General features: G+C 40.1%; 1 protein-coding gene across 1 annotated transcript; it reads left to right on the top strand.

Annotated features, from left to right (window-relative positions):
- Nucleotides 1-835: 835 nt before the first annotated feature.
- On the top strand, nt 836-25,512 carry ipo9 (importin 9). The gene is made up of 24 exons (XM_017681922.2): nt 836-1,295; nt 4,142-4,203; nt 4,302-4,388; nt 4,887-5,088; nt 7,852-7,940; nt 8,101-8,187; nt 8,282-8,401; nt 11,080-11,180; nt 11,349-11,407; nt 13,208-13,359; nt 13,453-13,551; nt 13,811-13,917; nt 15,052-15,191; nt 15,312-15,474; nt 17,743-17,969; nt 18,072-18,220; nt 18,307-18,435; nt 18,599-18,874; nt 20,017-20,183; nt 20,281-20,414; nt 20,509-20,628; nt 21,202-21,309; nt 24,471-24,547; nt 24,671-25,512. Exons 1-24 carry the CDS (start codon nt 1,130-1,132, stop codon nt 24,779-24,781), a joined length of 3,132 nt encoding a protein of 1,043 aa, XP_017537411.1. The 5' UTR covers nt 836-1,129; the 3' UTR covers nt 24,782-25,512.
- Nucleotides 25,513-27,080: the final 1,568 nt, after the last annotated feature.

Below are 27,080 nucleotides of genomic sequence, written 5' to 3'. Positions count from 1 at the left end.
AGGGCCTAGTGTCATGATGTGGGGAGCAAGTTCGTAGAATGCCACATCACTTTGGTTTTCATTACAGTCACTTTGACAGCTTAACATTACGTTAAAGAGATCCTGCAAACAGTGGCCCTACATGTTCTGTCCGGTGTGCTGTTTCAATAGGACAACGCTCGTCCGTATGCTGCTGTCGTCTGGAGAGCTCACCTTGAAGACCCAGATACTATGCCATAGCCAGCCTCATTGCGAGACCTGTTCCCGATTCAAAATGTGTCGGATGTTATTGCATGGGATGGATTATCGTAGGACACCATTAGGAACGTCTACCATGTTGCGGTAGCGAACATGGCGGCCCGACGCTATACTGAAAGACATTACTTCTCTAGGTGTAGCTTAATAAATATTGCCCACATTAGTCTCGATTTTTAATCATTTATTGTTCCTGCTACCCTTTACCTTCATTCTGAATAGCATTGCGGTCTGACACTTCCTTGTGTGCAACTATTTTTTGACAGTGTGTACAGTGTATGTTGAATATCTGTAACTTGTGTTTGATACAGAAAATGTTTAAAAAGTATTTGTGTGTGTGTAGGAACTGCTTTTCCTTCTGCTTTCTCACTCTGCCTCAGGTAGATCATATGAAGTGTCACCTCACAAAACGGAGATTACGGGGCAGCTTGTTTTAGAACAATACAATACAATACAAAAATGTTTCATTTATGCATTGGTGATGTCATTTACTCTTTTTCTATAAAAATCCCAATGATTTCTAATTTTCACGTGTATCTTCAGGTTCTTAAAGGGAGTATCAGAATATTGGCAGTGGTTCTTGGTATCGCCCCCTTGTTCTACTTCCATCCTACTTATTTGTTGTGTTTGAACTGCTTTGGATAAGATTGACAAGGTGTTGTAATATCACAAGATATAAATTATGGCGGCAGCGCTGATGTCTCGTTTTTTGTTATTCTACCTCCCTTCCTGAAGATGGAGCTGAGGCGTCAAACTACTAAAGGCTGAAAAGAGTGGAAACGGTTCATGAGCGTAAAGCCCCTCCTCTTTCGTGCTTTGGCGCGCAGCGTTCCGGTGCAGTGGTGTCGCTACACCGTGGTTCTGCCACCATAGCTTCGGCAAGGCTGGTGAAAATATGGCGGGCATGAGTGCTTCAGCACCCGGCGCGGTTTCACCCGCGGGTCCAGTTCAGCAAGGGTTAAAGGAGGCTTTAATTGAGACACTTACTGCCATTCTTTCGCCGGTTCAAGAAGTGCGTGCCGCTGCGGAGGAACAAATTAAGGTGTTAGAAGTGACAGAAGGTAAGCGCTTTAGTGGTGGCTAGTCAATGTTAGCCCGCCCGGTTAGCTCCGTTTACACTGCTGCTTAGCGAAGTGCATGTCACCATGTGAACCTCAGAGGCGCTGGCCTACGTGACAAAAACTAAGTACCTGCATTTTTCGAGGTGTTAGACGTTGTTTTATTGGCGTAACACTTGGTGCTGCTTTAGCGGTTCACAACTACCCTCTAATTCACGGAGCATTTGGGGAAAACAGGCTGGCAAACTCTTCTGTCGGCGAGTGACACATGTGCAGTGTTGGGGATAAATTTTACTCAGGTTAAACTGATCCTGGAAAAAACAAGTGCTTATAAGAAAAACGCATACGAAATAAGTGTCTTAGCTGTAACAGATGATAGGTCACAAGCTAACATTTTTTTTGGAGTAAATGTGTTATCTTTAGCCGCATTTCTTAGCAATATTTTTGCCAAAGTTCACCTAGCGTTAGGTAGCAAAGTGGCTAAATACATTTGTTTGTAATGTCCACTGTGTATAGTGGAATTTATCTTTGCAAGAGTAAGAAAAGTAACATACACTCGACAACAGACCTTACTACTGTAGATGGGGGTTTAGAGTAGCTAGGTTATATAGGTTAGTTTACTTGCGGATACACTCAAAGCATCACAGCAGTTAACCTTCTGGTGCTCCCACAGGATGTGCTTCCCGCCTTGTTGTTGCCTGCTGCTCCTCTGCTGTCCAGATGTGAAGTTCAGTTTTTATTTGACGTGCAGGTGTACTGCAATTGTTACTATAACAATAAATACTCCACTTATATCTTCTTAATACATTCCGCTCCGCAAAGACTCTGAATCTGAAAATTGTTTCTGGAGTTAAACATGAATGGTGGTCTGTGGTTGGTGGTTGTTCAGGTATCAATTCCTGTCTCCGTGTCATTTCGATTAACAATGTTTCTGTGTACTGTACAAATGCCAACGATACTGTATGTGAAGCAGTTACTCTATTAGAAATTTCTTTCACTAATTCTCTTCCAATATCATCTTTCAGTTTATAAAGTCGTTAAAGGGTTCAATACAGTATCAAAAAATAAATAACCTGAATAAACAAATGCAGTTCCAAACAAGGAATGTACGTGGAAGGGTCTAGCTGCAGACCCGCGCGCTAAACTCCGGACGTGATGTTACATTGTGGTCGAGAGGCTTAGTAGCTACTGTACATTGCGTTTTCTTTACATGGAGGGCATGGAAAGCATTTTAGTGGAAACGCTTACATTTTGACAACGTAGACCACCTTTGATCTCGTGCTAACAACGTTGAAATGCAATGCCTCAAAGTTGTTACACCGTTATCTGACAACTTTCTAGTTGTAGCAACGTGGTGTAAACGTTATCAGTATATTGTCACAATCTGCTAGAATTCCGTAGTTCCCTTGCGTTGTGCATGGAATTTTTGCCAAGATGCCAATAGGTAGTGGTCATACCATAGGGCGGTGTTACTTAATGAGGTTGTGACGACATTGTTCATACAACGTGAACAGCAAAACCTTGTAAGAAAGTAGACAATGTTGTGTGTTTGCTGTGTGTAGCTCTGTCCCAAATGGCTCCTTTTTGCCCTGTGTAAAGTGAACTATGTGAGTTATGAAACTTGGACTTTTACACAATAATTGTGTAGTACCTATAGAGAATTGTTTTGGTGCCAGTCATTATTTTAAGTCCTACATATTGCACTACATAGGGAGCCATTTGTCATTCTGCGCAAGTGATTATGAAATTAATGATTTACACCTGTGCATGCTTAATGTCTGCCCTGCAATAAAATATACTTTAATACTGAAAGTAGCAAAAAATCTAACATGAAGACAAAATTATCACAAAGTCGTTCTCTGTTAAAAGTCTAATATTTGATTCTCTTTGAGCGTTTTCCCTGTTAAAATGGAGGCTTTGATAAACCAAAAGTTTTGGCGTGAATACAAAAAGTATCTCTGTTAAAGATCGTTTTTCTCATCTAGTAAGTGTAATGTAGGTGTTCTGTCCACTGTTTACTAATGTACTTATGAGAGCCAATAGTACTGGGGATGTTCGCAGATGTTTGTATCAGCAGAGATTTTGTCTTGAAAAGGTTTTAAAGCTTCAAACTGTTACTTATGTATTTACCGTAGTACTGTACTGTGTTATCACATCAGAGAGGCCGAATGTTTAGGTGGGCAGCTATACTGAGCTAACTGTAGAATTGACACACTTTTATTAGGAAAAAAATATTTAGAATTGGATCAAAAATTGAAGAAAATTGAAAAACCTTACTTTTTTTTTTTTATTACTTTACCAATGTCTATCTTTTATATTTTATTGCTGAAGAATGTAGCTCTATTGCATTAATGCTAATTATGTTACTAGCTTATGTATAATGGATGCATACATTTATATCTGATTCACCATATAATGAGGCTGATTTTGCAGATGATGGAATTTGCTGTAGTGAGTCCTAACTGGCCTCTGCATCACACTGAGGAAGCTGTTGTGTGCTGGGTGTCAGCAGTAACATTGTGTCCCAGCCTCCAGTGTCTCTTTGAGCTAAATCCTGGCACAGAGAGACATGGCACCTCTGATGAACTCTGAACATATTTTAGACATACTTTTACAGAAGCCAGGAAAGGCTTGTAAATAATGCACCTGTAGTGAATATATGCATTTATTCCAAAAAATCCAACATGAGGCCAACATTTTCATGAAGTTGTCCACTGATAAAGTCTAACATTTGACTGATTCTCTTGATTGTTTTACTGTTAAAACAGAGCCTTCAGTAAGTTAGATGTAACTGTGCATTCATTGGTTAAAGTGGAAACACTTACATTTCCTTTACATTTCCACCACAGAGTTTGGAGTTCACCTTGCTGAGCTCACTGTTGACCCCCAGGGAGCACTTGCTATACGCCAGGTGAAGGGACATTAATATTTCAGAAATTTATCTCTAAAGAGTTGTAATGCATAGTATTGATTTCTTGATCCATTTATGTCTGCTTTTATCCAATGCAGCTTGCTTCTGTCGTTCTGAAGCAGTATGTTGAAACCCACTGGTGTGCCCAGTCAGAGAAGTTCAGGCCACCAGAAACTACTGAAAGGGTGAGGTGGTGGTTACTTATTTGGTTGAACTTCAGTAGAGTAGTGCATTGCAAGTAGGGCTGTCAAAAGTATTCTGGTAAATACAGTCTTTGACAGTGAATCGCCAGTGATATGCCTCAGTTGGCAGTTTGTATAGTGATGGTTTTTAATTCTCATTCTGGGCTCTCAAAGTGAGAGTCCAGTAGATACACCTGTTATGCATTTTTTTTGTCTTTTTTTTTTTTTAATTATTATTATTATTATTAGTCAATTTTTTAATCAGTCAATCTTGGATTAATTCAATCAATTTTTAAAATTAAATTAAAATGATTCAATTGACTTTTTTTTTTTTTGAAGAAGAAGAAACAGCTGGATTAATCATCATAATATTTCGTATGTTGCTCAGTTTCTAGAATAATTGACAGTGCCAGCCTTAATTATACATTGTTGTTGTTCTTGTGTGCTTTTCATAGCCTGCATTTATTTTGTCAACATCTCTTCACATTTCTTGTGGTCTAGGCCAAAGCAGCAATCCGTGAGCTTCTGCCAGGTGGCTTGCGGGAAGCCATCAGTAAGGTGCGTTCCAGTGTGGCCTATGCAGTGTCAGCCATCGCTCACTGGGACTGGCCTGAGGCCTGGCCCCAGCTCTTCACACTTCTTATGGACATGCTAGTCAGTGGAGACGTCAATGCTGTACATGGCGCCATGAGAGTCCTCACAGGTACTGACCCCTCTGAGTTTGTGCAGGTGTGGCTATCTGCACAATAACCATTTTACGGTGCTGGGAAAAGGGTGTTGTGTTTATTTATGACTGCATATTTCCACAGTGATTGCTTTTAATCAGTAAACAAAATGTTAGATAAAGAGAAACTTTTTAAACACACCACCTTGCAACTGCACTCATGTTGAAGTTTTTTATCAGAGTGATGTGGTCACCACAAAGTTTTTACAAGCACACTAAGCCATGATTAAAAAAAAAAAAAAATGAGGGAAAAGGTTTTGAAAAACTTCACTCTGGAAAGGGTTACAAAACCATCAGAGGTAGTGATAATATAATGAGAACCGTTGCATACAAATTATGAAACGTAAGATCACTGGTGAAACATCCAAAGGAATTGCTGACCTGCAAATATTTCCCAAAGGGCACAGAGGCAAATCATTCAGAAAGTCACCTAAGGTTTCAGGAGAACAACCAAAGAACTGCTGATCTTTCTAGCCTCAGCTAAGGTCAGTGTTCATAACTCCATAGTAAGAAGACCGACCAACAGTGACATTCATGGAGATGCAACAAGGCAGAAAATGCTGCTAACCCAGAGAAACGTTGGCAAAAAAAAGAACCATCTGAAGTCACTAAGACTTTTGGTCTAAAGTTTTTTATTATTATTTTTTAAAATTATTATTTATTTATTTTTTGGGACATACCCATTAAAAGTGAAAGTTTTGGACAGCAGATGTCACTTTATATCTGCTGTGAAGTTCTGTATTTCACAATAGGAAGATCATACAAACATGCAAACATGGTATTGGTAGAAAAGAAACAATTATTGTTTTGGAGTGGCCTTGTCAAAATCCTGTCTTGAATCCAATAACAGTATATATCTGCATTAAAGCAGTGCTGCAAAGAAGACCCTCAAACGCTTCCACAGAGATACCTTTGCTTAAACAAAGTAGTAATTTTGAAATTATTATTTTTTCTTTCCCTGACATTTTGTTGAAAGACTAAAAGCATTCAGTGAGATGATGTTATGTACTTGAAACACCTGAATGTTCTCTTTACCTTGTGGCTACAGAATTGTCAATACATTGTGTTCAGATGCGATAAATGCCATGAGAAAGGATTTCAGGACTGTAATGTCATGTTAAGTATTGGCATATGGCAATAAAAGAACAAGATTAAAGTTTCTACTTGATGTAAGATTGACTGTGATTGGCTGTCATGCAGTCAAGTCTACAAGAATTTGGACAGTGACATTTTTTTTTTTAATTTTTACCACTGTACACCACCACAGTGGATTTGAAATGAAGCAGTCAGGATGTGATTGAAGTGTGCACTTTCATTTGTAATTCAAATGGTTTCACAAAAATATTGCAGTAACAATTTAGGAATTACTGCCCTTTTTACATAGTCTTGCCATATTTACATTCTCAAAAGTAATTGGACCATCTAGCATAATTATAAATACAAGGATTATTTTAATACTTGCATTCAGGTCCTTTGCAAGCAATGACTGTTTGAAAGTAGGAACCCATGGACAAATGCTGAGTTTCTTCCCTTGAGATGCTTTTCTGGGCCTTTACAGCAGCAGCATTAAGTTGCTGCTTGTTACTGGGTTTATCTGTCTTTGGTTTTGTCTTTTAGTATATGAAAAGCATGCTCAATTAGGTTGAGATGATTGCATTTCTTTGCATCAGGAAGCTCTTGGGTTGTTCTTGTGGTATGTTTTAGGTCACCCATCTGTACTGCGAGTACAGATGGGTGACCTAATGGTAAGTGACATCGGTTTTGTGGCATTCGACTCAATCTGAGCAGAAAGTATAGCTGTATACACTTCAGAATTCATTCTGCTGCTATTATTAGCAGTCACAAAATCAATAAACAGCAGTGAGTAGTTCCTTTGGCAGCCATACATGCTCATGCCATTACATTGGCTCCACCATATTTCACAGATGATGTGGTGTGCTTTGGGTCATGGGCTATTCTTTTCCTTTTCCATACTCTTCCCTTCCCATCATTCCAGGACTAGTTAATCGTGGTTTAATCTGCCCAAATGATCTTTCTGCGGAACTGGACATCCTTTTTTTTTTTTTTTTTTTTTTTTTTTTTAAGACTATTTGTAGTAAAGTCTAATCTGGCTTTTCTGTTCAAGTGTTGGCATTGATTTGCCATCTTAAGGTAACCCCTCTGTATTTACATTCATCTTGATTGTAGAATTTGTTTGTAAGTTTTTTAACCCTAATCAAGGCCCCCTTCACTTGCATCCACACCTCTTTGGACCACATATTGAACAGCGACCAAATGCATATTCCAACGCTTGTAATCAATTCTAGATGTTGTATCTCTTGAATTTGTAATGAAATAATTAAGGAACAGGACACACCTGTCAACTGTCCAAGTACTTTTGAGCTTAAAAAAATGGTTGTAACTCCTAAATGGTTTATGTAATATTTTTATTAGAGCTCTTAAGTTAAAACGGAAACTCTATACTTCAATCACATCATGACTGCTGCATTTCTAATCTGTTGCTGTGGTGTACAGAGACCAAATTGCAAAAATTGTCACTGTCCAAATACTTGGCCAAATACCTGGCTATATATGCCTGTTCTGTCATAGTACTTCTGCTTTCATTCAAGCACCCTGTTCCATTTATTCCAATTTTAACCACTCCTAAGGTTTTACAATGTAGATTGCTGTTTAGACTAAGTACATGTGTATCGCACACTAATGGCACAAATTGTAAGTGTAAACCAAACATCTGCTCTGTAGAGTTTACCCGAGAAGTGACAGACACACAGATGCCCCTGGTTGCGCCTGTCATTTTGCCAGAGATGTACAAAATCTTCACCATGGCAGAGGTATTATATTTTTATTATATTTATAAGTTTTTATTTAACTTGTTTTGGAGACCACTGTGTACCCTCTCACTGGTGTGGTGTGTACTCTCTAGAGTTTGATTAATGGCTTGCTAATGAGTGTTCTGGAGAAGTGCACTAATGTCCTTTTGTGTTAATGCAGGTTTACAGTATTCGTACACGATCCAGAGCAGTCGAGATCTTTACCACCTGTGCCAACCTTATCTGTGCTATTGAGGTATTTGAAAAGGTGAGGATGAGAAGAAGAGGGGTTAGCAAAAAAGTAGCTGCAGTGATTGGTTTTAGATGTAATATAAAACATTATTTTTCTTTTTTTTCCCCAGGGTGCTGCCAAAGCTCTGATTTTTCCTGTGGTCCAGCAATTCACTGAGGCGTTTGTACAGGCCTTGCAGATGCCTGATGGACCCACTTCAGATAGTGGCCTCAAGATGGAGGTCCTCAAGGTAAGCAACTGTTTTGTCATGTGAGTTAGATCCATCCCTTCTGATTAAATTAGTAAGCAATTCTTATACTGATTTTGACAATCAGATAATCAAACTTTTTTACATTCCTGTCTCCCAAAAAGGTGGATCCTGTGCAAATTGTAAATAAAAATAGAGTGCGATGACATAAAAAGTGTGTGTGTGTGTGTGTGTGTTTGTGTTTGTGTGGGTGGAAAATTAAATGTGCATAGGCCCAGAGAAAGCAATCGCATGAGCTACAAAGTGCCTTTAAAGTGATCTTTTCACTGCATAATCATGTCTGTTTTTAGTGCAGTGTTGCCTGAGGGCCCGAAGATCACAGCCAGGCATTATTGGTTTTTGGCCTTGTCCCTTGCATAGAGATTACAGAGTGGTGAACCTTTCCCCGTCTTTATTTATTTTTGCAGTAATCAAATTCAAAATGTGTTGTCTTTGTACCGTTTTCAGTTGCATAAAGGTTTTAATGATTTACATATCATTGCATTCTGTTTTTGTTTGCATTTTGTTTAGCACTTCTTTGGAAATGGGGTTGTATAGAAGGCCAAACCGATAAAGTAAACTTAAAACCTGCCACAAATCTTAAAAATGCTTAACTGGAAGTAGATAAACTAGGAAGCTTTTTTTAAAAAGGTCTCTGTGGCAAACGTGCATTTAAATGTGTGTGAGAGAGAGAGAGACACATCATCAGGCTGTGAGACCTATAGAGGAATTGCATTGTCATCATGCAGATAGTCTACTAATCTTTTGTTGTTTGAGGTGTGTGTGTGTGTGTGTGTGTGTGTGTGTGTGTGTGTGTGTACACTGCTCAAAAAAAATAAAGGGAACACTTAAACAACACAATACAACTCCAAGTAAATCAAACTTCTGTGAAATCAAACTGTCCCCTTAGGAAGCAACACTGATTGACAATGAATTTCACATGCTGTTGTGCAAATGGAATAGACAACAGGTGGAAATTATTGGCAATTAGCAAGACACACCCAATAAAGGAGTGGTTCTGCAGGTGGGGGCCACAGACCACTTCTCAGTACCTATGCTTTCTGGCTGATGTTTTGGTTACTTTTCAAATCAAATCAAATTTATTTATATAGCGCTTTTTACAACTGATGTTGTCACAAAGCAGCTTTACAAAAATGGGAATCACAGCACAGAGAATTTTTGAATGTTGGTGGTGCTTTTACACTCGTGGTAGCATGAGACGGACTCTACAACCCACACAAGTGGCTCAGGTAGTGCAGCTCATCCAGGATGGCACATCAATGCGAGCTGGGGCAAGAAGGTTTGCCTTGTCTGTCAGCGTAGTGTCCAGAGGCTAGAGGCGCTACCAGGAGACAGGCCAGTACACCAGGATACGTGGAGGAGGCCGTAGGAGGGCAACAACCCAGCAGTAGGACCGCTACCTCCGCATTTGTGAAAGCAGGAACAGGAGGAGCACTGCCAGAGCCCTGCAAAATGACCTCCAGCAGGCCACAAGTGTGCATGTGTCTGCACAAACGGTTAGAAACTGACTCCATGAGGTTGATATGAGGACCGGACGTCCACAGATGGGGGTTGTGCTCACACCCCAACACCGTGCAGGACGCTTGGCATTTGCCAGAGAACACCAGGATCGGCAAATTCGCCACTGGCGCCCTGTGCTCTTCACAGATGAAAGCAGGTTCCCACTGAGCACATGCGACAGACGTGACAGAGTCTGGAGACGCTGTGGAGAGCAATCTGCTGCCTGCAACATCCTTCAGCATGACCGGTTTGGCAGTGGGTCAGTAATGGTGTGGGGTGGCATTTCTTTGGAGGGCCGCACAGCCCTGCATGTGCTCGCCAGAGGTAGCCTGACTGCCGTTAGGCACCGGGATGAGATCCTCAGACCCCTTGTGAGACCATATGCTGGTGCGGTTGGCCCTGGGTTCCTCCTAATGCAGGACAATGCTAGACCTCATGTGGCTGGAGTGTGTCAGCAGTTCCTGCAAGATGAAGGCATTGAAGCTATGGACTGGCCCGCCCGTTCCCCAGACCTGAATCCGATTGAGCACATCTGGGACATCATGTCTCGCTCCATCCACCAACGCCATGTTGCACCACAGACTGTCCAGGAGTTGACGGATGCTTTAGTCCAGGTCTGGGAGGAGATCCCTCAGGAGACCACCCACCACCTCATCAGGAGCATGCCCAGGCGTTGTAGGGAGGTCATACAGGCACGTGGAGGCCACACACAATACTGAGCCTCATTTTGACTTGTTTTAAGGACATTACATCAAAGTTGGATCAGCCTGTTGTGTGTTTTTCCACTTTAATTTTGTGTGTGACTCCAAATCCAGGCCTCCATTGGTTAATAAATTTGATTTCCATTGATTTTTGTGTGATTTTGTTGTCAGAACATCAAACTTTGTACAGAACAAAGTGTTCAATGAGAATATTTCATTCATTCAGATCTAGGATGTGTTATTTGAGTGTTCCCTTTATTTTTTTTATGTGTGTGTGTGTGTGTGTGTGTGTGTGTGTATGTGTATATATATATATATATATATATATATATATATATATATATATATATATATATATATATATATATATATATATATATATATATATAGCATTTGATCAGAATCATGGCAGCCCTAGTGTGGATACATCATTGTAGAATGCTTCCTTCCTCATAACAGGCTGTGACTGCGCTAGTCAAAAACTTCCCCAAATCTATGGTGTCCTCCATGCAACAAATTCTTCCCATTGTTTGGAATACACTGACAGAAAGTGCTTCTTTATATCCTTTCATGATTGTCATCTTATTTAATTAGGTGTTCTTGTTTTCATATACAGTATTTGTATATGGCTGCTGATACTATATGATTATGCATTTTATCATATTATATAATTATGCATATATTATTAGCATTTTATGCCATTGCATAATTTTCTTAGCTCTGCTTACTTACGTGAGAACAGAAGTCAACTACACAGAAGAAGTGGATGATCCAGTTGACTCTGATGGTATGTGGATATGTCTTTCTTTTTTCTTTTTTTTTTATATAATACATTTTGCCAAAAACAAGATCTATCCAAGATCAACCTCAGTCATCTATATTGAAGACCTGCATTTCCATATATGTCTGTAAAGGTATTACCTTAGGGTCAGGAATTATGTTTAAAAACACTGAAGTATTCTTTTAATATCTGAAAAATAAGCCTGCTTTTTAAATGCCTGTGCCACTTGGTGGAGCCAAGAGCAAAAGGCTTCTTTAAGCATGAGATTAACACATCCTACCATGGGGGGGAAAATTGTAAAGGCAAGTAATGAAAAATTTTCTTTTAAATATGTATGTTATAAAAGATTGACTGCATCCAGAAATTTATGATTTTGGAGGAGTCAAGAAGAGGAAAGGAGCAGGAGAAATTAAGTGAGCAAATGGGAGAAAAGTTGATCTGTTTCAGTGCCATCAAATCGGAGTGTTTTTCTGATGCCTTGGTGGTCGGACACAAAGTTGTTGGTCGCTTTAAATTCCTGCCATGCATGCTGGGGGTTTTTTTTTTTTTTTTCTCTTTTCTCGTTTTTCACACAGCCAGACACAGCCAAGTAGAGAGACAGGCTAGCAAAATGGAGGCTCAAATAAATCTACATTTTGCTAGTCTGTCTATGGCAACTTTACTTTGACTGAATAGAATTATGAGGTGTTAATGCCTGCTTATATTTTCAGTGCACAGTGTGGCGCAAGTTAGCAAAGGTGTTTTCTCAGTATTTTTGCTTAGTACTCAGATGTGTGGCTTATTATTTTGAATGAGACAACTTTATTGATAATTGTCCATAGATAAAGAACAAGATTCATGAAATCGCACAGGGTATGCCTGGCTTTAGAGGACATCACAACTACAACTAACCAACCAAACAAAAGATTCCATCAAGATGTCAAACTCCACAAGTGAGCACTGCGTTAGCCTTGGATATGGTTCCTTCTGTTGCTGTTATACAGAGACTATTGTTGAAAGAGACAGATGAAGCACATGGGATCAAAATATAAAATGTACTTTACGTACAGCTGTACACTTTGTTGCCTTGACATGCAACAAAACCCACTCTTCTCCACTGCAATGTTACTTAATTCAAGGTAATAAATGTTGCCTAGCCAGTTAATGTAGGTCATACAATCAGATTTTAACAGTTTAAATTAAAGTACATTGCACTCATTTACACTAACTACTAAATTCTAAGAAGGTTACTTAGTATGGCACTGGTATCTGCAAGTACGGAAAAACTGAACACACATGGTATTAATGCACCACTAATGTATGTAAGTGTAATTATAAAGTAATATGTACCAGCGACTTTTATTGTTTAATGAGGTGGACAGTGTGATGATACTTTAGCACTAATGGTGAAAAATTTGTTATTGTGATGAATAATGTGCTTTTCTGAACATGTCAGGGAAATGGTTAGCACTTGTAGAACACTGACAACTGCATGTTTAGTTATAAAGACAGCAAAATTAGTCCTCTTTAATTAGATTCAGTGCAGCACAGTATGTGAAACATTTGCCCTAGTCACTGTACACAGCATTTTGTTAAAATATTTATCATGAAAATGTCAGTTGTCATAGTAAAATTTTCCCCTGTATCACCCACCCCTAAATGTATACTGTAATTTTTGTACTTTTAAAATTGGTATCAGTATCAGCTACAGAATGTTCATATTGGACAGGTCAGGGTTTTTTTTTTTTGTTTTGTTTTTTGTTTTTTTTTTTAGCGCAAAGCTGTGTTCACTAACTTCTGTTTTTTTTTTTTGGATTGTGTGCTCAGGGGAGGTTCTTGGCTTTGAAAACCTGGTCTTCAGCATCTTTGAATTTGTCCACACACTTCTGGATAACAACAAGTTTAAGAGCACAGTCAGGAAAGCCCTACCAGAACTCATTTATTACATCATTCTCTACATGCAGATTACAGAGGATCAGGTATGGCTACTCCTCTTTATCTGTGTCTGTTTTTGCATCTGTGCTTTTTTGTTGTTTTATTGTCTAATCCTAGAATATTGTCTTGCCATATAGATCAAAGTTTGGACTGCCAATCCTCAGCAGTTTGTTGAGGATGAAGATGATGACACCTTTTCTTATTCTGTTCGAATATCTGCCCAAGATTTATTGCTGGTAAAAACTTTAAGGTCACTTTTTAAGATCTCAGGTAAAGGTGTCAGAGGTGTGGATTAATCTGACCAAAAATGTTATCTAAATTACTGACTGAAAGCAGGTAGTTACCAATCAGTAAGACATTAGGTGCATAATTGAGGGGGCAACTTGTATATATTTATTTATAATAAACTGTATAATGGGTTAGAATTAAAATTTGATTCAACCTTTCAATTAAGCTTGTACCTCATGTTTATTAACATCAACTGGTGTTTATCAGGTGGTGGCAGCAGAGTTCCAGAACGAGAGTGCTGCAGCTTTAGCAGCAGCTGCAACAAGGCACCTCCAGGAGGCAGAGCAGGCCAAGAATGCTGGCAGTGAGCACTGGTGGGCTGAAAGCAAGATCTGTTGTTTAACTGGTTAATTTGTGCAATTTATTTGAAGTGCTTGGTACATTTAGAAATAGTTAATAAAGAAGTGTAGTAGTAATAATAAAGGTAATTATAAGTTTAAATTCAGTTTCCTACAGCCATCATTTCCAAGTACTGAGAATATATGTATGGACCTTTTACATACTGAGTTTTTTTTACACTGTAAATGGAGAGATTTTCTTTTGTGTGAAAACTTAACTTTTTAAACAAGCATCTAAAGTTATTTTTTTAAGCAGTTTAGATGGTTTAGTTAGTGTGTGTGTTTTTGCTACTGTGCTTACATGGGTAATTGAAAGAAGGCAAAATGGGAAATTTAAAGAGACCAAAAATGGACCAGTTGGCAAGTTGATCTTTTTGCATAATACCGTATGATGAATGTGTGCTTTCTATTTAATTGTACACACAACACACCTAAACCTGAATTAAAGACGTTTGGCTGATCTTTCACATCTTAAAGATTTTGATTGAGCTGAATCATTAACCAAAGAAAAAAGTTCTGCCATGAGATTTTGTCAGTCTTTGTTAGTCTCATGCCAAATAAGCCTTGAAAGTTTGCAAACTCCTATAGTAAAATCCTGTAATATTATTCCTTGTAAGGTGACATGGTTCTTTCACTTCTGATATTCTTCGCATGTGCATATGCCTGAATACGACTGAATTATGTCAGAATCCATGTGCACGCACATTAGGCAGACAAATGGACACATTACATTTGCTATTTTGGTTGTTTAAACACAAACATAGAAGTCGAAAGTACAAGTATCCATATGCCTGCGTGGCACACATGCTGTAGAGGGAGTCATATTCATAATGTATTTAGGACAGTGATGTAAAGGTGAAGTACACTTTAAAATTTTCGCATAATGCTGCTTTGAATAGGATTGGATAATTTGACTTCTGCAATGCAAATTTGGGTCCATTACAGAAAAACACTAATTGGGCACTGCTGCTTTTTAGTCGCTTTTTATTCGGTAGCAGTACTTTTTGGGTTTTATGTATGTGCAGGTTTCATGTAATGAGAATCAGACAGGTGAAAGGAAGTAATATTGTTGGTTATCACACTGAATTTTCTTTTGTTTCTGTTGTGTAGGTGGAAAATCCATGAAGCCTGCATGCTGGCTCTGGGCTCAGTCAAGACCATCATCACAGAGAATGTTAAGAATGGTCGTGTGCAGTTTGATATGCATGGCTTCCTTGCGAATGTCATCCTCTCTGATCTCAATCTAGCAAGTAAGAACAAATCACCCTTAACCTTGCTGTGTGCCAAGTTGTTTTTATACATGTCCCAGCTTATGGCATGTAGGCAAAAGAATACACCATGTTGTCAAACATCACTGTGCCTTCCTTCAGCTGCCTCTCCCTTCCTGCTGGGCCGGGCTTTGTGGGCAGCCAGTCGCTTTACTGCAGCCATGTCCCCAGAGCTCATCCAGCAGTTTCTGCAAGCAACAGTGAGTGGTCTACATGACAGCCAGCCACCGTCTGTCCGTATCTCTGCTGTGCGTGCTATCTGGGGGTAAGTTGTTGTTGTTGTTGTTGTTGTTGTTGTTGTTGTTGTTGTCTCCACTCCATTGTCTCAACTTTTCCATATATATCCTGGTATTTTTGGAAACGCATCCCATTCACATGCTTTGAAAAGATCCTTGTGGATGCCAAGTATGTTTTCAAAAACCTCCTGCATGTACACAAGAACACGTTTAATATGAAAACTCATAAGAGCTTAGCCAGCTGAGTAGGTGGTGTTAGTGTATCATAAAATTTGATGTCAAGTGTCTGTAGAAGATTAACATATGGAGCATAATGTTTACTAAGCCTTGTTGCAGTTCAGGTGCATTCTGCCCTTGTGTTATGTACAAAACTGACATGTGAGCCTAAACGCAGTTCTTGGGACATGGAGCACAGAATGTGCTTCTCTTAGACATTCATACATTTTAAGGACAGCCATGCAAAATGTGAAAAAGTAGGTTGAGATGTTGAAAGCACAGCTGACAAATTCCACTCCAGTTTGCTTGTTCGTGGCTTTGAGCAAGTCACAGTGACTGGTTTTGCGTTGATTTTTTTTCTTCTTTTTTTTCTTAATCTTTTCTAACCAGTTTTTAAAGCCAGAGTGCTAAGAGCAGTTATAGCTTGGATGGAGGCATGAGACTCTCACTGGCTGAAAGAACATTTACCAGCACTAACGTTTATTTAAACTCTCCAGATCAGGTGCTTGTTCCGCTCAAGCAATTTGGTAAGATTTTTGTTTTTTGTTTTTTTTTTTCTCAGACATTTTTAGCCTTTCAATCTCCAAGATTTAACTTGGCTAGACAAAGTGGCCTTACTCATGTCAAATCCACTTTACTGATAACGATTTCGGTGTTTTATACCAGAAAAATGAGCTGAAGCAATATGAAGTAGAACATTAAACAAACATCCAAACTATGCTCTCTTCCCATTAATTTACTTTGGTTTCACAGACACGTTCTTGTTACACAGCAGCTTGAAACATACACTTATCAAAGGCAGTAATCCAGAAATGTGTCTAACAGTGGCTCTAATTGCTGTTGAAGTTAACTATGGCAATGGTACAATCCTTGTAGTGCAACTATATGCAGAACTAAATGACTGTAGTATGTAACCATTAGTATTTCAGTGAACTATAAAGGCAGTAATCAGTAATGATTTATTCAAAGCTAACTTTGTAAAGTTTGTAAATGTTGGTGACTCAGTGCTACCGTTGCTGTAGAGAACTGTCATAACACTTAGAAGAGCTTTGCATATTGTAGCCACATCATTGCATATTTTGACTCTATGTTGAGTAAACTGTGTTTTTGTAGCTGGTGTAGGATTACACCCCTGTAGAATGTTTGGGTGTAAGAACTTTTATTTATTTGTTTGTTTGTTTGTTTGTTTTGTTTAACACCCATGTCATCTTTGAACTTTCAGTTTATCTTTTGTCTTGAGCTTGTTTACAAGCAGTTGCATCAAGGCACACTCTGCCATGCACCCTGTTTTTGTATATACATCTGGCCCAGTTTGTTGCAAATGCAACAATGCGATGGCTATATCTAAAAGTACACTGTGGGTGGGTTTCTCTGACCTGGGATTAAATTCTTGGCTACACTGCTTATTTAAGTTGTTTTTTTGACACTTAAGTAGTCTCAAGAATGCAGTCTCAAGAGTGGAAGGCTTTATAGTAGTGGTTGAAACATCACTGTGGGGATTTGATTGCATTCAGCCACAAGAGCATTAGTTAGGATAGAAGTGATGTTGAATGAGTAGTTTTGGATCACAAAGGCCACTTCAACTCATCCTAAAAGTTTTTGATGGTGTTTGAGTTCCAGAGAACGCAGTCCCACTGCTCCACACCTCATAGCCTAATGCTGAGTAGCTTTATACCCCACTAGCTGACTCATTGGGTGTAGTGACCTTAAGCACTTGTGCTGCTGAATTTACTAATTAGAAGGACTGGATACTTTTGGACATAAGCAACAAAAACATGCAGAATTAATTTGTGTGGACTAGGAATGTAATGGAAAAGCAAAGACAAAGTCAACACTAAACATTGTCAAATAATTAAATGCACCGTTACAAACAACCCAGTTATCAGCCATATCACATAGTCCCAATGCATGTTTAGTACAGCACCGAGTTAATGTTGTAAGGTTAGTGACACTATTTTCCTGTGGTAGGTGCCCCAAATGCATTGAATGCTCCAACTAACATTTTGGGAGGTGCAATTGTTAATTTAACGTATGTTTATAACAGCTTGAGTTACTGAGTTTCTCATATATATGTGTACCAGGTACTGTGATCAATTGAAGTTGTCGGAGAGCACCCACGTCCTGCAGCCCTACCTGCCTAGTATCTTGGAGGGGCTGGTACAGTTGGCTGCACAGTTCAGTTCAGAAGTCCTCACCTTAGTCATGGAGACCCTTTGCATTGTGTGTACAGTGGATCAAGCTTTTACCACTAGTGCAGAGAACAAGATCTGCCCTCTCACCATTGCCATCTTCCTTAAATACAGCAATGGTACAGCCTACCCTTTTTTTGTTGTTCACTTATGTAATTTGTGTTCCATGAAGTTAAATTTTTTGGGATTTCTTATGCGTTGTCCTTTCTTCATTTCATTAGATCCTGTGGTGGCGTCCTTAGCCCAGGACATCTTTAAGGAGCTGGCTCAGATTGAGGCCTGCCAGGGCCCTATGCAGATGCGCCTCATCCCTACGCTTGTCAGCATCATGCAGGCGCCGCCTGATAAGATTCCTTCAGGCCTTTGTGCTGTAAGGATTTCTTCTTTGGCTTAGACTTCATCTTCTACTAAACTTTGTCATAACACTCATCACTAACTATTGTACTCTGTGAACAGACAGCTATTGATATCCTGACAACAGTTGTTCGGAACACTAAACCTCCTCTGTCTGAGATACTTGTGTGCCAGGCTTTCCCTGCCGTGGCCCAGTGCACCCTTCGCACTGATGACAACACAACAATGCAGGTGAGTAGCTGTTAATAAACATTAATGAACAACTCCCTACATGGGTAGTGGTAGTTGTTGTTCCAGGTAGCAATGCAAATGGTAATAATGGTAGGTAAGACTGACAGTGGTTCAATGACATGACAAAATCCTGCATCCAGACTTTTTGGTATCAAATTTGTAGAACGGTGGCGAGTGTTTGCGGGCCTATGTCTCAGTGGCTCTGGAACAGGTGGGCCGGTGGCAGGACGAGCAGGGACATAGTGGCCTGTGGTATGTCATGCAGGTCGTCAGTCAGCTTCTGGACCCCCGCACGTCTGAGTTCACTGCAGCCTTCGTGGGCCGCCTGGTTTCCACCCTGATAGCCCGTGCAGGCACACAGCTGGGGGAGCAGCTGGACCAAGTATTACGTGCCATTCTCAGCAAGATGCAGCAAGCTGAGACTCTGAGTGTTATGCAGGTAGGCTTTCATCCTCTTCCACAAGAAAGGATGCAGGGATGTCTAATTCAGGCATGTTTTAATTGATTGATTATCTGCCGTGGTGGACATTAACTAAGTAAATGTAATTCGTTACTGCACTTAAGTAGTTTTTGCATATTTGTACATTACTGAAGTACTTCCATTTTGGGTGACTTTTTACTCCACTACATTATGCAAAATCTGTCATTCCTTTTAGCTTATGTGTGTATAAAAAAAACGCAATGTCAAAACAAAAGTGACTGGCATGAGTCTTTTTTCTGAATTTATATGAACACTTTCATTTTATAATAAATTTGTTTATGATCAGAGACCTACAGATGCAATATAGTAAAGGAAAACTCATTTGTAAACCTGTGATTTAAAGCAAGTTTTTAGTTGCAAATAAATCTTAAACTGAAACTTTTGCTTGTTTCCACAAATGTTATTTCAGAGCCACTCAGTTCTACATAATGGAAATTGTTTGCCCTCAAGTGTTTTGTGCTAAATTATATGATAATTGTAATAGACATCAGCATCAGTCTAATTAATGACATTCTGTTAAAAGATTGATTTAGATTGATTGAGTGTCACTGGAGTATTTTCACCTAAAATGAGTTAATGAAGTAAGTGTCTTGTTACAAAAATGATAACGGGACATAATTAATCTTTAAGTACTTTTTCTTTCGATACTTGGGTACATTTGAAGGCAAATACTTTTGGGAGGAACGTCTACTTTTACTGGAATAATATTTTACCTTGGGTTTCTCTACTTTAACTTAAGTACATGATTTTAGTGTTCCATTTTAAAATAATTGGCAGCCTACCTTTCCTAAATAAGATTTATAAATTTTATGTACTTGTGTGCACTGCCAACTGAGGTATCTACAAAAATGCAAATAGAACGTCAGGACCTTGTGTTAGCTAATACTCCATATTAAAGGACTCTATTGAGGCAATACAATGTAATAATGATTTGGGCTTGTTTTTCTTTGTAAATTGCATTCAAATTGTAGTATTAACACACATAAATTTCTGGCATCAGTATGATGTTATATTTCACATTTTAGCCAGTCTGTATAATACTACTGCAGCAATGAGTGTGTTTTTGACAGTCTTTCCTCTCTTATTCTCTTCCCCTACAGTCTCTAATCATGGTGTTTGCCCACCTGGTCCACTCACAGCTAGAACCTCTGTTGGAGTTCTTGTCCAGTCTTCCTGGGCCCACAGGAAAGCCAGCCCTGGAATTTGTCATGACTGAATGGATGAGCCGCCAGCATCTCTTCTATGGGCAGTATGAGGGCAAAGTCAGGTGGGAGTTTGTGACCTTCTCTGGCTTCTGACAGGTCATAAGGTTAAATCATAAGAGACTGAATCATTGTTCTCTGATAATTTCCCTCTGCCTGCAGTGCTATAGCTTTGTGTAAACTCCTTCAGCATGGTCTTAATACCAATGACAAGCGTCTGCAAGACATAGTAGTCAAAGGGGAGGAAATTTTTAACCAAGATGAAGGAATTCGCACACGCTCCAAATCTGCCAAAAGTAAGACTGCACATTTAAACGGGTATTAACCCTGCATGCACTCTAGTGGTCAGTATTATGAAGTCTGATGATAAATCTATTTAATGTGTTTCAGATCCAGAACGATGGACCAACGTTCCCTTGCTGGTGAAGATCTTTAAACTTATTGTCAATGAACTGTCCTCTGTAGTGGAGGCTAATGCAAATAGAGCAAATCCTGCAGACTGGAGTCAAGGTACTGCAATCATACACTAAGGTTGTAAAATTGAATGTTGATGTACACAACAATGTGTAAGAATTGAGAGTTAAAGTAAAAGTCTGCTGGAAATGATCATTGCTTGGATCAATCACTCATGTCTTCTGCTCACACTATAGCAGTGATTGAGCTTGCGAGTGTCCTATTTGCTCTCATTCATTTAAAAATGAGTGTTTAAACACAAAGAAGGTTGATTCCTTCACATTTTGCTTAAACAGATCAACAGCTTGTGTGCATGGAGCCGTTTACACTTAGTGTGAGCAGTCCTACTTTGCATGGGCCAAAATCTATCTTGATTTAAGGCTTTTCCTCATTAAACTTTTTATACTGAGTGAAAACATCAATTGGTGTTTAAAAAAAAATAGCTAAACCTGTTTTGCTTGAAGTTCACATTGAAATTATTGGGCTCAGCTTTGACACATTTTAGTCAATGAGAGTAATTTGACAATTTGATCAATTTAAGTGAACTGCACTATTTTAAACTGTTGCTTTAATAAAATTAAAGGAGGAGTTAAATGAAAGGTTGCTTAGAGAAACTGGTGTCCATTTCAGATTCAGGAGGAATGTGGGAGGATCAAGAGGAGGATGAGGAGGAGGAGGATGATGATGAAGGATTAGAAGGGCAGCTTCTTTCAGACCTCATATCTTCTAACAAATATGGTGAGAAATGGACACTTATAGAAAGGATATGTTATGCCCTTGGGATTTTTGGGACAGTTTTGTTCAGTAATAAATGGATACTTGTCATATAACAAACTTAAGCAACTGTTAAAGGTGTATCTGGATCATCCTGCAGTCCTGGAACTGGTATAATACGCACAATTAGGGAAAAGTGAAAAGGCAGTTAGTAGTCTGTCGTACCTTACACTGTAGGCTACATTTACACAGCAGGTAAAATTGGCCCAAAGCCAATCTTTTTCCTCATATGTCATGCAGATTTGTCATTTGTGTGGCTGTGTGAACAGCAAAAAACGCATTGAATCTGACATTTTCAATTCCGATTTGAGACACTTCCATATGTGGTACTGAAATCCGATCCGTATCCGATCTGCAGCAATGTGACTCAGTCTGAACAGCCAGATTAGTATTTATACAACTTTTATGTCAGTCCAACCTGACATTAGTCGTCATTTCACAATGCTGAGACTCCTGAACATTTAGGCTGATGTCCGTCCATCCGCCCACCCGTCCGTCCGTCCGCCATCTTCCGCTTCTCCAGGGTTCGGGTCGTGGGGGCAGCATCCTAAGCAATGAGGCCCAGACCTCCCTTTCCCCAGCCACTTCCACTAGCTCTCCAAGGGGGATTCCGAGGCGCTCCCAGGCCAGCTGGGCGATATAGTCACGCCAGTGTGTCCTGGGTCTTCCCCGGGGTCTTCTCCCAGGTGGGCTTGCCTGTGACAACTCCTGAGGGAGGCATCCTAACCAGATGCCCGAACCACCTCAGCGGCTCTACTCAGAGTCCCTCCCAGATGACTGAACTTCTCACCCTATCTCTAAGGGAGAGTCCAGACACCCTGCGGAGGAAACTCATTTCGGCCGCTTGTATTCGCAATCTTATTCTTTCAGTCATTACCCAAAGCTCATGACCATAGGTGAGGGTGGGAACGTAGATCGACCGGTAAATCGAGAACCTTGCCTTATGGCTCAGCTCTTTCTTTACCACAACAGACCGGTAAAGAGCCCGCATCACTGCTGACCCAGCACCAATCCACCTGTCAATCTCCCGCTCCCTTGTACCATCACTCGTGAACAAGACCCCGAGATACTTGAACTCCTCCACTTGAGGCAAGAGCCTATCCCCGACCCAGAGAGGGCTCTCTGCCCTTTTCCGCCTGAGAACCATGGTCTCGGATTTAGAGGTACTGATTCTCATCCCGGCCGCTTCACACTCCGATGCAAACCGATCCAGCGAAAGCTGAAGTTCGTGGCCTGATGTCCCCAATAGGACCACATCATCTGCAAACAGCAGCGATGTGACCCTGAGGTCACCAAACCGGACACCCTCCATCCCCTGACTGCGCCTAGAAATTCTATCCATAAAAATTATGAATAGAATCGGTGACAAAGGGCAGCCCTGACGGAGTCCAACTCTCACTGGGAACGAGTCTGACTTACTGCCGGCTATGCGAACCAAACTCTAGCTTTGTTTGTACAGGGCCTGAATGGCTCATAGCAAAGAGCCATGTACCCCGTATTCCCGAAGCACCTCCCACAGAATACCCCGGGGAACACAGTTGAATGCCTTCTCCAGATCCACAAAGCACATGTGGACTGTTTGGGCAAACTCCCATGAACCCTCCGGAATCCTGGAGAGGGTGAAGAGTTGGTCCAGTGTTCCACGACCAGGGCGGAACCCGCACTGCTCCTCCTGGATCCGAGGTTCGACTATAAGCCGGACTCTTTTCTCCAGTACCCCTGCATTGACCTTACCAGGGAGGCTGAGGAGTGTGATTCCCCTGTAGTTGGAGCACACCCTCCGGTCCCCTTTTTTAAAAAGAGGCACCACCACCACAGTCTGCCAATCCAGTGGCACCGCCCCCGATGTCCACGCAATGTTGAAAAGGCATGTTAGCCAATACAGCCCTACAACATCCAGAGCCTTGAGGAACTCAGGGCAGATCTCATCCACCTCTGGAGCCTTGCCACCAAGGAGCTTCTTAACTGCCTTAGCGACTTCGGCCTATTCCCGAGGACTTAGCCTATTCCCATGTCCCCAGACTCTGCCTCCTCACTGGAGAACATGTCGGTGGGATTGAGAAGGTCCTCAAAGTTTTCCTTCCACTGCCCAATGACATCTTCAGTCGAAGTCAGCAGCACACCATCTCCACTATATACAGTGCTAGTGGCTCACTGCTTTCCCCTTCTGAGTCGCCTGACTGTTTGCCAGAATCTTTTTCGGAGCCGACTTAAAGTCGCTTTCCAAGGCCTCACCAAACTCCTCCCAAACACTGTTTTTTGCCTTGGCGACGCCTGAAGCCGCAGATCGCTTGGCCTGTTGATACCTGCCAGCTGCCTCTGGTGTCCCACAGGCCATTTAGGCTGATGTTTCAGTACAGAAAAAACTCATTACAGCCGCGCCGTGTTTGAAAAGGTTTCAGATGAAACGGCCGAGCATGGTCTGAGGCGCCCGAGGCGGCGGCATCAGAGAACAGTTTAATGAATGCAAGGACTTAAACCAAAAAAGTGGCCAAATAATGTGCCCTTTTTACAGCAAACTTGAACACACTGTGGGTAAACAGTCCAGCTATCACACACTGGAACTTAACCGCTCCTGAGATGCTGGCAAAGACGAAACCGGGAGCGACTAGTGTTTGCTAGTTGTCATTACCTCTGGACGAGCCACATAAAGCATTGTTCTTCTGTGTATGCGGGTCGGTTTGGGAGCTGATATGTTCAGACTGATGTCATATACAGATCGCATTTAAAAGCTAGTGTGGACAGGCAAACAAAAAAAAGAACAGATTTGGTGAGAGAATCAGATTTGGGCCACTTTTACCTGGTGTGTAAACGTAGCCTTAGGTCATGTAGGACCACCTCACACTATTCCAAGCCTATTTGAAGCCATTGTATGAGTAACTGCGAAGCTCTTGTCTTATCTGCATAAAAAGTGTAACAATCTTAGTAGCATCATTAGTTTGCGATGTTGACTTCACCCCTTACTTTGGAGCACTGATGATGGGGGGTTTTTTTGTACCTTGACAGCAAATCAGAATTTATAACCAGTATGTCAAATTTATCACATTTGAGCTTTTCCTTTTAGACATTCATTGCTTTTGGTTCTCTGTGAAATACCTGCATTAACATTTTATTCTTTTTCTCAGATGATGATTATTATGAGGATGATGATGAAGATGATCCAGATGCCTTGAAGGATCCTATATATCAAATTGACCTTCAGGTAACTTGGTCATTGTTAATTTCTTCTTCATTAAGGGGTTTTTAAGGAGTATTGATTTTATTTACAATGACAACCTTTTGTCAGCTTTAAGTGCCTGATATTTAAATACCTTTTTGTTTCCAGGCCTATCTGACAGATTTCCTGACTCAGTTTGCCCAGCAGCCTTGCTACAGTATGTTTTCTGGCCATCTAAATGATTCTGAGACAAGAGTCTTGCAGTCCATTGGTATCTAAGCTGTACCTTTTCCCCATTATCAGTGAAAAAACTGTCCTTTTTCAGTGTTTACCACTTGCTCATACGTTTCCAAAATGGACTGGAGTGGACTTGGAAAGCCATTTTAACTGGCACTTGCAAAACCCAAGCACAACTAAGGAGCGTTTTTCAAAGATGATGCACTTGTTGACATGCCCTGCCCCATCTGATGGTCTGTTGAAGGAAACACAAACAAAAAATGTTATAGAAAAGGAAAAGGTGAGAATCATCCTGGATGGACCCCAGAGAGGATTAGGAGGGTGGAGCAAATGATAGTTATTAGGGCACAAATATTGCCCAGTGGACAAAAGCGAAGCTTTCGGCGTAATGAAAAGGGTTAGAAAAGGGATCGGTGAGTTTTTGCAAAGGGACCGATATCAGTATAGAAATGGTTAAGAAGTATCAACTGTTGTCCATTTATAATCCTCTCACATTACCAATTCATGGTGGTCTAAAATCTTTCTGTAAAGGAAGGCATATTTTGGCAGATGAACTTTAACTTTGAAAAGTTGGAAATATTGGCGGCCTTATCGGACCAAACAAATTTGTCATTATAAGCTTTTATAAGCTGTGTTTATGGCTGTGCAGTGTGGTGGGTATGATGGATTCATAGTGTTGCCATGGTGATCTAAAGCCTGTTTGTGTCCTTGTACCCACTGGAGTTTTGGATGAGGTTTCAAAATAAAAGGCCCATGAAAGTGTCATTTTCAAATTCTTTTTGTCTTAAATGCCTGTTGAAACTACATTTTGATTCTCTGTATTTTGGCACAAATGGGCACTATTCCCAAAGATTAGTGACCTCAGAGTATGTTTCATTACTAATTTAGCTTTGCTATGTCCTTTACGAGGTGTTGTTTTTTTTTTTGTTTTTTTTTTTTTGTTTTGTTTTTTTTTGTAGTTTTGCTAAATACACAACTAAGTTGGAGACTTAAAGTGGAGTATGTCTGATTATTAGTTGAGTATTTAACATTGTTTAAATATTAAGTTTAATTTAAAGCAGCTGCTGCACAGTGATGGCCTATATCCATGGTACTTGGTTCTCACTTTGAAGTACCCTGCATCTTGTGTAGTGGTTCCTAGTCCACTGCCCTGCACATTTTAGTTTGCACTGCTCACAACATACCTGATGTGCTTAAGCAGGTCATTAACAAACCCTGGATGTATGTAAAAGCAGGAAACTAAAATATGAAGAGTATCGGACATCCGTGCAGGGCTGGGATTAGAAACCACTCTTATAGTGCAGGAGTGTCTGATCTTATCTTCAAAGGGTCTGTGTAGCTGCAGGCTTTCTCTCAAAATGAGCTGAAGCACAACTGTTTCCACTTGTTTAGCTGTTTTTGAAGACAAAACTACATTAATCATGTGTTTTACTGAAATGAAAACCTGCAGAAACACTGGCCCTTTGTAGATAAGGTTGGACACCCCTGTGTAAAGTGCTACTTTAAGGCTCATCGTATTGGTTGTATATACCAGTTACTGAACTAGTAAATGGGACTAAACATCGTTCAGATGCTTGTTCAAACCAATCATGTGGAAAAAGAATGGAGTTTCTGAGAAACATTATTTACTGTATGAAAAGCATATCGATCTCAAAAAAGCATCAGATGTGTATATTCTTATATTCACTGTTAAGTGTAGCATTTTGTAAACTTGTCTGTCACAGGATTTCTCAACCTGTGAGCCGTGAAACACCTACCAATGGTCTGTGGGACTACTTGGGGGAGGCAGTAGCTCATTGAAGGCTGCTAACGCCGCTGTAAGTCACACAAATCGGTTCACTCCTGGTGGGAACCCATTTTATGATGAAATGATAGCATTCCTTAATAGAGCTGGCTTTCTTCTAGTTGCGTTAATGTGTTGTGTTTTGTTTTGGTTTTGGTTCCCACAATGTCATTTGCTTGGTGCTCTAAAGTCAGACAACATTGTCACAACTTGGGATTACATTTCAACGTTGTGACAACGTTGTCTGACTTTCTAAAAGGTTGTGACAACATTGTGATAATGTTTTTGCGAGAAAGCAAAAATCTGTATTACGTTGTCTGTACGTTCTCACAATCTCCTGTTTTAATCAGTATTAGTCTTCTGTTAAATGTAGCTCATTGGTGCACATAAATTGATCTGTGTGTAATTAGGTGATTGCTTTTTGCCAAAAAATAGTAAATATGCTTTCATGTTAATTATTGACAATACACCTGAATTAATAACATTTATTTTATATATATTATTATATATCTCAGACTATATTCCCAAAAGTATTCACTCACTCTTCCAAATCATTGA

The sequence above is a fragment of the Pygocentrus nattereri genome, chromosome 21 (genome assembly GCF_015220715.1).
Source record: "Pygocentrus nattereri isolate fPygNat1 chromosome 21, fPygNat1.pri, whole genome shotgun sequence".
In the NCBI taxonomy this organism is placed as follows: Eukaryota; Metazoa; Chordata; class Actinopteri; order Characiformes; family Serrasalmidae; genus Pygocentrus; species Pygocentrus nattereri.
Note: the sequence above shows the minus strand (reverse complement) of the source record. Positions and strands in the feature narration are given on the sequence as shown.